The sequence below is a fragment of the Arachis stenosperma genome, chromosome 5 (assembly GCF_014773155.1).
Source record: "Arachis stenosperma cultivar V10309 chromosome 5, arast.V10309.gnm1.PFL2, whole genome shotgun sequence".
Taxonomy (NCBI): Eukaryota; Viridiplantae; Streptophyta; class Magnoliopsida; order Fabales; family Fabaceae; genus Arachis; species Arachis stenosperma.
This window is the reverse complement of record NC_080381.1, coordinates 115,415,766-115,429,736: the sequence shown is the minus strand read 5'-3', so window position 1 is coordinate 115,429,736 and position 13,971 is coordinate 115,415,766. Positions and strand designations below refer to the sequence as shown.

The window sequence follows — 13,971 nt, the reverse complement described above, 5'->3', positions numbered from 1 at the left end:
AGTCATTCAATAGGACATAGTTTTAGAACTTGCCTTGAGAAAATTGAGTGACATTAAGCGATTACTGGGTAACTTGAACAGGATAAGTTCCTTTGGACAAAAATTAGCTGGTAAAGAATGTGAAGAATATCCTGGCCATTCAAATACTCTCAAACTATTGGGAAGGTGATTGGGATCTTGCGAAAAATAGACATTTCGATTTATAAGAGTTTTGAGACTTTCCATATCTTTGAAGCCTTCTCCATCCCATTCCACCACTTGTTCTTCTGAGCTGGAAAGGTCTAGAATTATCATTTCAATTTTATCATGAATGCCCTGTCAACATATATCATTCAAGTCAAGTAAAGAAATCTAGCAAGAGCCAAGATGAGAAATCAATTCAGTTACATAGATCTTACATACCTTGTGTTTAAAAAATTGAACTATAGCTTCATAGGACGACAAGAGATAGCGGTGTCCATGCTTTCCTTCTTGTTCAATTTTCCTACCCATTTCATGTATCTTGTCATGTAATCTCACCTCATTGTCTTCAATCATTATGAGAGATTTCTCCTCCAAAAGTCGAATAGCATATATTGGGCAGAAACCATGATGTGCACGAAGCATATTGTTGACCTCTGTCCTACTGAGTCCTTTAAAGCAACAAGCAATGTCAAGAAACACACTTTGCACTTCTTTCTCCAAACGATCAAAGCTTCTTTTAAGTTTATCATAGATTTCTTTGCCAAGATTTCTTTCATAATGGCCTAATGCAGATTCCCATTCATCTGCATTTATACTACCCAAATCAGAACTTATTAATTCCAAAGCCAATGGATGCTTTGCACAATAAGTCACTGCACGATTTATAACATCATCAAAATGTGGATCAGCTTTCTTCTTCAGTTTCAATTCAAACAATTTACGAGCATCTTCAAATTTTAACCCATTTAACTCATATTTTGTTTTAATCCCATGAAGTCTTAGTGCTTGTTGGTCTTGAGTTGTAATTATGACTCTGCTACCAGAACCAAACCAATCTAGCCCTCCAGCAAGTTCTTTCAACTGCTTTTCTTCGTCAACGTCATCAAGAATCAAAAGAACCTTCTTTTGGCGAAGCCTGTGCTTTATTGGAGGAACACCTTCACTGGGGCCTATCAAACTAATATTCTTTTCTCCAACAATGTCAAAAAGAAGCTTCGCTTGTAGATGTTCCAATCCATGCTTACTTGAATTTTCTCTCACGTTTTCAAGAAAGCATGAACTGTCAAATTGGTCAGCTATATAATTAAAAACTGCTTTAGCGAGAGTTGATTTACCTATTCCCCCAATTCCATGAATTCCTACCATGCAGACTTGGTTCTTATTGCATCCCGGTCCTACATCCAAAAGCTTGCATACTTCTTGCACCAGAGACTCCAATCCAACTGGATGCTTTGCAACGCAGAGAAGAGTGCGATTGACATTTTTGGAGACCACTTCAATGATCTTTTCAATGAACTCAAATTCATATTCGTTCCTATCCAATCAAATCACAAAATTAACAATAGACATTATACTTATAGAATGTTATTTTCATTACTTCAATCCTTGAACTGTACCATCTTTACTTACATTTTCGTTGCATAATTTTATAAAAAAATAGACATTTAATTTGAAATTTCACATCAAACATATAACAATGCTAATGCATTCCTTATTGGAATGCAATGCTCATTGAACTCTAAATCTAAAACATAAATCTTAAATCCTAAATTCTGAAATTATAAACCCTAAACTCTAAACTCTAAACTCCAAACTTCTGAATATTAGACCTTAAATCTCAAAATTTAAATTCTAAATCATAAATTATAAATTTGAGTCATTGATATAAATAATAGATAGAAAGTAGCAACAAGAAAGGTTTGATATAAACTTTTAATAAAAAAAAAAAAAACTAATTTTACAAAGAAAAAATAAATAAAGAATATGGATGAGGTGGTTACTGAAATTTGAAACTGCTGCCGGACAAGTTAGCTGCTTGCTGAAGAGCTTCTCTCCATTTTTGCACGACGTGGTGGTCATTCCTACGTTGATGCTTAGCCATTGCCTCTTCATAAGTCCCAGTCTGACGTCGAACATCAGAAGCACTTACACCGTAGAACACCGGAAAAACCAACCGTCCCTTCGCCTTGCTGTTATCCATGATGGCTGCAAGTTCAAGCAAGCAGAATGCAGAATCAGCATAACCTCGAGAGAACACAGGGATGGCGGTTTTCGAATCTTGAATTCTCTTCAGGAGCGTTGGCTCGAGCTCCTCTCCTCCCTCAAGCTCTCTGTCAGCATAGAACGTCCGGATTCCCCTCTGTTTGAGAGCGTAATAGAGATTTCCGGCGAAGTGCTTGCCGGTGTCTAGACCTCGGAAGCTGAGGAACACGTCGTAGTCCCATCCGTAGTCTGAGGACAATGCCAGTGATAAACGACGATCTTCCATGCTCACTTTCACAACTTCAAAGACTAACAGAAATTTGTAAGCAAAATAACCATGGATATATGCATATATGCTTACAAGTCTCCTTTAATTATTTGATTATAGGATATAAGATTACATAAAATATTTTGCTTAGCCTGGAATCACGTGAAACTAGGATCTATTCACATTTCGAAGTCAATGGTTAGGGTTCTTTATATTACAAATTAATGCATCGTATTCAAACTTATTAGGTGAGGGACTGGTACTTCATCAGTTTAATACATTTACTCTACTGTCGATCTTGACTTGATGAAACTGCAAGAGCGACTTATTTTATTAACTGTCTAGCATCCATCAATCTGACACCTTGGAATGAGATCTGCAGAAAATTTTATATGAAAAAATATGTTATTCTCTATCATCACAACTGTTTGACTCTCCTTTAAAACATGATATAAGACTCATGGTGAGGTAGAGAATAATATATTTTTTGTTGTTGATTAATTGTAGCCTTATCCACAGCTAGTCACAACTCACAAGACTAATTCAGTGGATTGGAATAATCCTGGATTAAGAATAATATAAGCGTATTGCTATTGCTCTAGATTTGTTCACACACACACTTATGTAATTCATTATGCAGGAGCAGGATGCTATTAACAACAAAAACATATAACCATAAGCATTTGGCCACCTTCAAATGTTAGCAAACCATAAATGAGAAATGCACAATTCTACAATCGTTTAGATTCATCATTTATGATGAGAACTCTAGTGGAGTTCTTAAAAATTCCAGTCTTTCTCAATATTTTGAAAATTCTCTCGCAGTCTTGACCATTCAGCTATGATTGTTGCCTGAGTTTTCTTTGCCAAAGTATGCTCATGTTCCCAGTGTGGTAAATTCTTCTTTAACTCGTCCAACTGAGTTTTGACTGTCTTTCCTTCCTCAAAAATCTCTCTCTTTCTCTTACGAAACATGCCAGCTTCGTTTTGAGAAACAGACATAGCTTTTTCGACATTGAGTTGCCCAACTTCCAAGAACCTTTTCTTGTTACTTTCCAGACTCATTTTCAGTTCATCAGCTTTCTGCAAATGACACATTATAGAATCAATTTTCACACTTGCTTCACTGTAGTCCCTACTCCAATGAGTCAAAAACCGTGAAGCTTCCGATATCACTTTGCTAGCTTCTCTTGATATTCTGCCATGATCTGCAGATAACTTGCAGAGGTGATCTAGGTTGGCTTTCAAGATACTGCACAATTCAGGATGCAGCAAAACTGAAGCATCATGCGAGATGACATGTTGTACTGATCTCAATGCTTCTCTGGCCTCTTTATCTTTCGAAACAGTGGTGGTGACCAACTTATCACAGGAACAAGCAAGCATAGGGATGCCAGAAACATCTAGTGAAGCATAAAAGGCATTCATTTCTATATCATCATCATCACTTGTTACATTTTCATCGCCCAAATATTTGTCAGTTGATGTTGATGAAGCAGTACAACTGGATATTGAAGGTACATCTTCTTCACTAGCCTTGCCACTTAATGACAGGGGACTTGAGCCATGAATATTTAGAGTATCCCCACGACACGAGGTAAGAGAAGATTCACCTGGAGCCTTTTTTGAAGCTTCAAAGAGCAAAAAGGTAAGCATATACATAAAATCTGGAAATGTCATTTTCAGTATTTTGTTTTGCACATGTTCTGTTAAACAAAATTAACTCAAAGAACATATAACAATGCAGCAAATTAAGACAGATCTAGAGAGAAATATATTGACTCACATGGCATGTGGTCTTGGGTCTGAGTGATGCATAAAGAAACATCGGTGACAGGAGACCATAACGCGAGCTCTGATCTATTGGGTTTAATGTAAACTGTGGTTGTAATAGAAAAAAAAGTTAAAAACTATAAAAGCTTCTTAAGAAACAAGTATCCAAGGAAATTAGTCAGAAAAATTGAGGTGATTGCTGAGAGTATTTAATATTTACGTCTGTGAACGATGTAGGAACGAGGGTCCCAGTTCAGATTATCAACCGGTTGCAATGAAGGCAAACTTGTTTGTTGTTGCTGCATATGGTGCTTGTGAGAATCTTTCATCTGCAGTGCTTTAGGATGATCTTTGTCCAAAAGTGGAAGAGTGAATTGGATATCATCCATGCTACTTCTTTCTTCTATTATATGCACTCCAATTTCTATGCTGCCCCACTCCTCTGGCCTCAGTTCCCTCTCACCAGACTTATCTTCAACTGAAAGAGAGACCACCGCTTGATTCCATTCATTTTGTTGAAACTGTTGACCCTCACCATCTTCTAAATCATAAATCCTCATATGGCCGCGAGTAGCACGCGGGCAACTTTGATTTTGATCGCTAAATATGCACCCACCATTGTCATTATCATGGGTGACCAATTTTAGATGAGGGAAAAGAGAACATTGATCATCAAATTCAAGTGCTTCCGTGAAAAGAAAACAAAGTGATATGGCAGGGAACTTATTACGGAACCAGAAAGAAACTGATTCTCCACTCCTCTGATGCTCAAACCAACTTGGTATTCTTGTTCCTGGCAAAATGAATCTCCTCTTTCTACCCTCCTCATGCAATTTCTGTTGGTCATAAATAGTTCATGAGTTAGTTAATTTAGCAACAACACATAGATCATATTACCAGAATCACCATATTAATTATCGGTGAAACAAAAAGATACTTTATCTGATAATGCTTCTCTACTTGAACAATTCAAGGATGTATTGTCAGTTGCATTCAAGATTTCTATGTTGGGTGGAATCCCTCTAATCTCTTGAAGATTCTTACAGCTAGTCAGATAAAGAATTCTCCAAAGGTGACAATCTTTGATACATTCTGGGAGAATTGTGAAATGACTTTCTGACAAGTTCAACTCTTGCACATTAGAAAATTGAGAGATAAATATTTGGAGGAATTTATCTGACATATTGCATGAAGACAAATCAATGCGTTTTGTGGTTGATGATGCTGACACTGAGGGCATTTGCTCCACACCACCTTCATTAGATAATAGCAAACTCTTATATCCACGAAATTTCAACTCGAGAAGTTCTCCAAACATGAAAATGCTACTTGGCAATAGAACAGTTCCACCATCACGCAGATCGAATTCTTGAAGCCGAGTAAGGTTACAAATGGAATATGGCAATTCTCTTATGGAAGTTGAATACAGATCAAGATATGTAATCTTTTCCATTTTTCCTAATATTTCAGGAAAACTCTCAAGACTTGAACAATTCACAAGAGTGAGTTTTCTAAGAGATGGTAACATAAGGGAAGGAAGATTCCTAAGCTTTGTACAACCTTGAAAATCCAATGATCTAAGTTTACTCAAATATCCAACTGACTCATCAACATGAATCAAATTGCCACAACATGCAAAGTTTAATTCTTTTAAATTTGGGGAACATGAAACATCAGGGATATGTTTTATCCAATCATTCCAACTAAAATCCAAAACACTCATCTCCACAAACTCCTGCAAAATTCAACACAAATATATTAAAATGAATTTACTAACAATAGAAAAAAAAAAGCTTCTTGTGCTTGCCTTTAATACTTTAACTAGCCGGAGCAGTGTTAAGCAATTTTTGGGCAACTTGAGTATGGCAAGCTTCTTTGGATGAAAATCAACCGGTAAAGAATATGAAGGATATTCCCGCCATTCCAACAGTCTTAAACTATTTGGAAGATAATTGGGACTTCTGGAAAATTGCCACTTAGAATAATAAGTGTTTTGAGGTTTTCCATCTTCTTGAAAGCCTCTCCATCCCATTCTATTACTTCAGACGTGGGAGCTTGCAGAATTATGAGTTCAATTTCATTGGTTCCCTTTGAAAACAACAAGCCTCAAATAAACTTATAATACCATACATGTAATATTAGGATGTCAATACACCTAAATAAAGAATGTTTTGTATCAAAGAAACAAGCACAAATAAATAAATTATTATTATGGGGATCAAATTTGAAATAGATCAGATAATCAAGATTATAATATTAATGATGAGAAAACAAACCACCCTCATAAATTTACTTACAATATTCTCTTGTAGAACTCGTATTATATCTTCAGGAAGCCATAGCCGACTACGTTTACCAGGATTTTTTGGTGATTCTTGCCAAACAATTTCTCTGCCCATATCTTGAATCAAGTCATGCTGTGTCACATAGCCATCCTTATCAATATTTATTAGAGATCTTTCAGCCAACACTCGAATACCAAGTATCGGGCTAACATCATAAAGGGCATGGAGTACATTTTCAAGATCATCAAAACTATATCCTTTGAAGCAACAAGCAATGTCAAGAAAAAGTTTCTGATGATATTCCTCCAAAGCATCAAAACTTACTTTAAGTTTCTTTTGGATATCTTTATTAGGAATTCTTTTATACTCATGTAATGCAGATATCCATTCTTCTACACTTCTTCCATACAAATTTGACCCTATTACCACCAGAGCCAATGGAAGGCCAGAAGCATAGGACACTACTTTACTTAACATGTGCATATAACTTGGATCAACATTTTCATATTTGAAAGCATTCCACCTAAGCAACTCAAGTGCTTCTTTCTCATCAAATTTCTTCACTTGGTATGTTCTCGACTTGCCAACAAATGTTTGTCCCGAGTTGTTATAATGATTATGCTGCCAGGACCAAACCAATCGGGCCTTCCAGCAATTGCCTGCAATTGCTCAAGTTCGTCAACGTCATCAAGAACCAAGAGAACCTTCTTGCTCTTCAACCTTTGCTTTATTAATGAGATTCCTTCACTTACACTTGCTAGCTTTATATCTTTCTCTCCAAGTGTTTTTGAAAGAAATAACTCTTGGAGATATGCTAAACCATTTTTATTTGAATTTTCCCTCACATTTTCAAGAAAACATAAACCATGAAATGGGTCAGCAGTCAAGTTATAAACTTCTTTAGCAAGTGTGGTTTTACCTATTCCACCAACTCCAGATATCCCTACCATAAGGGCTCCACTATTGGATCCACCATTCAGAAGCTTGTTTACTTCCTGTACTCGAGATTCCAGTCCAATAGGGTAATCAGCAACATGCAAAGGAGTACGACCGATCCTGTTTGAGATCTCCTTCACAATCTTCTCAATGAAAGCATGTTCATATTCCCTTCTGTCCAATAATAAATGTCACAACAAAGTGATGCTAAATGCAGCATATACAAAGGAACTCTTTCCTCTAAAGGTTTTGATATAAAATGTTTTCATAAATCAAAATATCAGATAGTAAAAACCATACTGGAGCTTGAAATCATTGCCAGACAGGTTGGATGCTTCATGCAGAGCTGTCCTCCATTTCTGCAATTTCTTCATTTCATCCTTGAACCTCTCCTCATGCTTAGTCAATGCAACTGCATAGCTTCCTTTTTGGTGTCATACGTCACAAGGATCAACATCATAAAAGACTGGAAAAACCAACCGTCCATTCCCCTTAACGCACTCCATGATCTTGACAAGTTCATCTAAACAAAAAGAAGAAGATGCATAGTTCTTGGAGAACACTATAATGGCAATTCTAGATTCTTCAATTGCCTTGACAAGTGATTCTGTGATTTCCTCTCCTTTCCTAAGCTCCTCATCATCAAAGAAGGTACGGATTCCTTTTCTATCGAGAGCATTGTAGAGATTGTTAGTGAAATGTTACACACCCTGAGGAAAATGCTGAGTCAGCATTGCAGGCATCTAAAAAAGGGAAGATAATGATCCCTTTACCTTATCATTATTCTAGACGAAATAATAAAGGAAAGGGAGGAATAACTGATTTAAATAATTGATTTATTTTAGGAAGTAATAACTGATTGAATCAGTTAGAGGAGAATCAGGGACTGCATGATTTTAGGAGGCAATAACTGATTGAATCAATCAGAGGAGAATTAGGGAAATTGCATGATTATGAAGATTTCGATTAGAGAGAGGGTGAGGCAATAAAAGGAGGAACCGAATAGGTATTGGGGCAGGAAAAAGACTTGGAAAGGCCTAGGCTAGGAGAGAAGAGGACTCTCGAAATTCCTCTGCTATCATTTTTCTATTCTATTGTAATTTCTGCATTTTCATTCAATAAATACCAGTTTTAACAACTGGTATCAGAGCACCGGTTCTGGGTGTTCTGTGCATGGTGTCCACGCGAGCTGCCATGGAGTCAAGGTTGGATGCGGTAGAGAAACGGATTGAGGAGTTACAGGAAGCTCAACAACGATCCTTGGAGGCATTCTCAGCAAATATGTTGAGACAAATAAGGGAGTGGCTACCTCAACAGCACCAAGGTGGAGGCGCTGGTGCAAACGACACCGGAGGAGGAAATGATGGTGGAAGGAACGAGCAAGATGACGAGAGGGTAGAAGGGAACGGTGCAGGAGACGAAGGGCAGAGGAGATTCGAACCAATTCGAAAGCTTGACTTACCGGTATTCTCGGGGGAGGATCCGAATGGCTGGTTGGTGAGAATGAAACGCTACTTCAGGGTAATCGGAGTAGTTACGGCGCAGAGGCTGGATTTTGCAACACTGGCTTTGGAAGGGGAGGCCCTCACCTGGTTCGAATGGTGGGAAGAGCACACTCCTTTTCATACCTGGACGAGGTTCAAGCAAGACCTCATAAAGAGGTTCCAACCCGAAGCAGCTCTTAACCCAATGGCTCCGCTGTTACAGGTGCGCCAAGTCGGAGACGTCGCACAGTACCAAGAGATTTTGAAGCAATGGCCAGGACACAACGAAACCTCGGGGCGGAGACTCTCATGTGTATTTTGTGAACGGCCTTAGAAGGGAGATTCAGGCAGAACTGGACGTGGCAAGCTTTGATAATCTGCCGGCGTTGATGGATAGAGCCATGGCGATTGAGTGGAGAAACCGTGCCTGGCAGGATTCCGGAGTGAACCCGACGGGCAGAAAAGGAGAAGGAGGATCCAAAGGAGGGGGGTCGGGGGGACATGGATCTATCAGCATGGGATTTCAAAAAAATCCTAACTGGACTCGACCCAACTTACATGAATCCAGAAGCAGAGTGAGAGTGGAATCGGGACCAACACCAACCGAGCCCCTTCGATCACACGCGCTAGCACTAACTCGAGCTCGGTTGGGGGAGGCGGCGCGGCGTCATCCTCTGGGACCAGAGGCAATGGAACGCGGCGACTCTCCGATGAGGAGTGGGCAGAGCGACAGCGGAAAGGCTTATGTTTCCGTTGTGGAGAGAAGTGGGGACCGACCCATTTCTGTCCTATGAAACACTACAATATTTTGTTGATTGAAGAAGAAGAAGAAGAAGACCACGAAGCCGAGCAGGAGGATGAGAGGTCAGAATTGCCAGTGGAGGAACCTAAAGGAGTTGAGCTGCAGTTGTCTTCCTACAGTTTTTGGGGATTGACAACACACAAAACCTTCAAGGTGAGAGGGGCGATTATGGGCCAGGAAGTGATGGTGCTCATAGACCCTGGAGCGTCGGCAAACTTCATAGCCACCGAGGTGGTTAGGCGGCTGTCCCTGCCAGTGAAAAGAGTACGGGAATTTCGAGTAGAGGTAGGGAATGGTGCCATAGAAAGGGGACATGAGGGCTGTGAGAAACTGCAGGTGACTATTCAAGGAATTCCAATTATTCAGAGTTTTTTTGTTATGAAACTGGGCTGTTCAGAGGTTGTTCTTGGAGCAGGATGGCTGGCCAGCTTGGAAAAATTTGTGGGGGATTATAATGAATTAACTTTGAGCTGGAAGCAAGGAGATAAGAAATTCCATTTGCAGGGAGATCCTTCACTAAGCAGAAGTAAGGCCTCCTGGAAGACTACCTTGCAAGCGCTAAAGAATCAAGAAGAAGGTTTTGTCATCACCCCTGTCCTGGTAGCCACTGAAACCCAACCTGCAGAACCCTTTTCTGGAGATGTTGAGCAATTTCTGCAATCTTTTGGGGACTTATTTAGCACACCGGAGGGACTACCTCCCAAGAGAGAACAAGATCATGCCATAATCTTGAAGGAGGGATCAGTAATTTCTCGCATTAGGCCATACCGTTATCCCCATTACCAGAAGACCGAGATTGAGAAAATAGTAGAGGAGATGTTGAGTTCGGGAATAATTCGGCCCAGCACCAGCCCGTTCTCGAGTCCAGTCATTTTAGCCAAGAAGAAGGATGGTGGTTGGCGGTTTTGCGTAGACTACAAGGCCTTGAATCGGATCACGGTGGCCGACAAGTTTCCCATTCCGATCATCGAAGAGCTGTTGGATGAGGTGGGAGAAGCAAGGGTGTTTTCGAAGCTCGACCTTAAATCGGGATACCACCAGATTCGTATGCGGGAAGAGGACATTCCCAAGACAGCATTCCGAACTCATGAGGGCCATTATGAGTTCATGGTGCTGCCCTTTGGGCTTACCAATGCCCCTTCCACTTTCCAGGCACTCATGAACCAGGTATTGAGGCCTTTCCTGAGAAAATTTATTCTGGTGTTTTTTGACGATATTCTTGTTTATAGTAGCAGTTTAGAGGATCATTGGGATCACTTGCGACAAATATTCACGGTCCTCGGAGCCATAAACTCTTCCTCAACAATAAGAAGTGCAAATTCGCCCAAGAGAAGATTGATTACTTGGGGCATGTGATTTCCAATGAAGAGGTGGATGCAGACCCTCAGAAAATACAAGACATGGTAGATTGGCCCATTCCGAAGGATTTAAAAGGGTTGCGGAATTTTTTGAGGCTGACCGGATACTACCGCTGGTTTGTGAAGAACTATGGGGCCATCGCCTGGCCTCTCACGCAACTGTTGAAGAAAGACTGTTTCCGATAGGGAAGTGACGCGCAGGCAGCCTTCGAACAATTGAAGAAGGCCATGGTGACCGTGCCGGTATTAGCCATTCCATCTTTTTCCAAGCCATTTGCTTTAGAGACCGATGCTTCTGGAAAAGGAATTGGGGCGGTGCTGTTACAAGAGGGCAGACCCATAGCATTTATGAGGCAGAAACTCTCAGAGAGGGCCCAAGCCAAATCCGTGTATGAGAGGGAGCTGATGGCCATCGTGCTGGCCATCCAAAGGTGGAGACATTACCTTTTAGGACGGCGATTCACAGTTTACACGGATCAAAAAAGCCTCAAATTTTTGCTTGATCAGAGGATTGGTGGAGAAGAACAGCAAAAATGGATAACTAAGCTGCTCGGGTACGACTTTGAGATCAAATACAAGGCAGGAAGTGATAACCGAGTTGCTGATGCACTCTCCAGGAAATTTCAGTTTGCAGCAGTTTCAGTAGTGTCCACAGCAGATTGGGAAGGCATAGAAGAAGAAGTCCAGCAAGATCCCAAGCTACAAGGGATTATCCAAGACTTGATTCAGGGAAGAGAAACATCAACTGGGTATGAATGGCGCAATGGGAGGCTGCTGTACCATGGCTGGTTAATCATTTCGAAGCATTCCAAGTGGATTCCTAAATTCCTCCGAGAATTCCAGGATTCAAAGATAGGAGGGCATTCCGGGTTCTTTAGAACCTACAAGAGGATATCAGGAGTTTTGTTTTAGGAAGGAATGAAGGGAACTATCATGGAATATGTGAAGCAATGTGAGGTGTGCCAGAGGAACAAACACTCCACTTTATCACCGGCTGGCCTGCTGCAACCACTTCCAATTCCGACCAACGTCTGGTCGGATATTTCCATGGATTTCATTGGGGGGCTTCCGAAAGCTGCCGGGAAAGACACCATCTTTGTGGTGGTGGATAGATTGACCAAATATGCACATTTTTCCCCCTTTCTCACCTATACACAGCCAAAGAAGTGGCTGAGCTGTTCGTGAAGGAGGTTGTGAGGCTTCATGGTTTCCCAAGTTCCATTGTTTCCGACCGAGATAGACTCTTCATGAGTGCTTTCTGGTCTAAAATTTTTAAGGCAGCAGGCACAGCGCTAAAAATGAGTTCGGCCCATCACCCGCAAACTGATGGTCAAAGTGAAGCGGTGAACAAGTGCGTGGAGACCTATCTTCAATGCTTCACAGGTTCCAAACCAACGCAGTGGCCTCGCTGGTTGAGTTGGGCTGAATATTGGTATAATACCAATTATCATGGCTCCATCAAAATGACTCCATTTAAGGCACTCTACGGGAGAGAACCTCCCGCGTTGTTGAGAGGAGGGGAAGAGGCTGCGGTTGAGGAAGTTAGAGTTCTAATGGAGGAACGCAATCAGATGCTGGACGAGCTGCGGTTCCAACTAGAAAGGGCGCAGAACCGGATGAAAACATATGTGGATCGTAAGAGGCGAGAAGTGGTTTTTGAACCAGGAGAACATGTATATCTCAAGCTGCAACCCTACCGGATGAAGACACTGGCCCAGAGAGTAAACCAGAAGCTGAGTGCTAGATTCTATGGTCCCTATGAAATTCTAGAGAAAATTGGACAAGTTGCTTATAAGCTGAAGCTTCCCCCCAATGCAAGAGTGCATCCAGTTTTTCATGTCTCCTTGTTGAAGAAATGTGTAAACCCCAGCACTCAGGTTCAGCCCCTACCAGCAGCCTTGACTGAGGAGTATGTATTGCAAGCAGAACCTGAAGATGTACTGGCTGTTAGAAAGAAGGCTGATGAGAACCTGGAGGTTTTGATCAAGTGGAAGGACCTCCCTGAATTTGAAAATTCTTGGGAGGCAGCAAGAGAGATCCAGGCCAGTTTTCCCTCCTTTCACCTTGAGGACAAGGTGATGCTTCAAGGGGAGGGTATTGTTACATACCCTGAGGAAAATGCTGAGTCAGCAGTGCAGGCATCTAAAAAAGGGAAGATAACGATCCCTTTACCTTATCATTATTCTAGACAAAATAATAAAGGAAAGGGAGGAATAACTGATTTAAATAATTGATTTATTTCAGGAAGCAATAACTGATTGAATTAGTTAGAGGAGAATCAGGGACTGCATGATTTTAGGAGGTAATAACTAATTGAATCAATCAGAGGAGAATCAGGAAAATTGCATAATTATAAAGATTTCGATTAGAGAGAGGGTGAGGCAATAAAAGGAGGAACCGAATAGGTATTGGGGCAGGAAAAAGACTTGGAAAGGCCTAGGCTAGGAGAGAAGAGGACTCTCGAAATTCCTCTGCTATCATTTTTCTATTCTATTGTAATTTCTGCATTTTCATTCAATAAATACCAGTTTTAACATGAAACCATAGCGAGTATCATTGCCTCTAAAGCTGATAAACACATCATAGGTGAATGCATAACAAAACGAAGAGGAATAAGAAGAGGCGAGTGGTAGTGTTGACATGATGATACTAAAAGTCTCAGACCAAAAACAAGGACCTCAGTTAGCATTAGAACATAATGGCTAAGAGGGTAGTATTTATGACAACATCAAAACTAACATTATTACCAAGTAAGTAAGTAGGTGCGTTCTGTGGTACCTATTATTTTATTATGTCTATGGTGACTACAAAGAAGTTTACCAATTAATTGTGGACATCTGGTAACTGGTTTTTTTTTTTTAAAGCGTATCACTAAAAGTGTTGCTTAAAGAGAAAGTGT

General features: G+C 40.4%; 1 protein-coding gene and 1 pseudogene across 1 annotated transcript; both read right to left on the bottom strand.

The window, feature by feature from the left end:
- Window positions 1-6: 6 nt before the first annotated feature.
- On the bottom strand, window positions 7-2,461 carry LOC130981155 (disease resistance protein Roq1-like). The gene is made up of 3 exons (XM_057904775.1): window positions 1,965-2,461; window positions 403-1,498; window positions 7-315 (listed from the first exon to the last, which is right to left on the bottom strand). The coding sequence occupies exons 1-3, from the start codon at window positions 2,450-2,452 to the stop codon at window positions 7-9; spliced, it is 1,893 nt and encodes a 630-aa protein (XP_057760758.1). The 5' UTR covers window positions 2,453-2,461.
- A 753-nt stretch (window positions 2,462-3,214) lies between these two features.
- On the bottom strand, window positions 3,215-13,714 carry LOC130981154 (TMV resistance protein N-like; annotated as a pseudogene).
- Between the last annotated feature and the right edge of the window lie 257 nt (window positions 13,715-13,971).

Excerpts from the sequence above, each read along its gene's own strand:
- LOC130981155 (XM_057904775.1), bottom strand. The coding sequence starts at position 2,452 with ATGGAAGATCGTCGTTTATCACTGGCATTGTCCTCAGACTACGGATGG. Across the intron at positions 1,499-1,964 it reads GGCAGCAGTTTCAAATTTCA|GAACGAATATGAATTTGAGT; the intron begins GTAACCACCTCA and ends TTGATTGGATAG. Across the intron at positions 316-402 it reads TTCAATTTTTTAAACACAAG|GGCATTCATGATAAAATTGA; the intron begins GTATGTAAGATC and ends ATATGTTGACAG.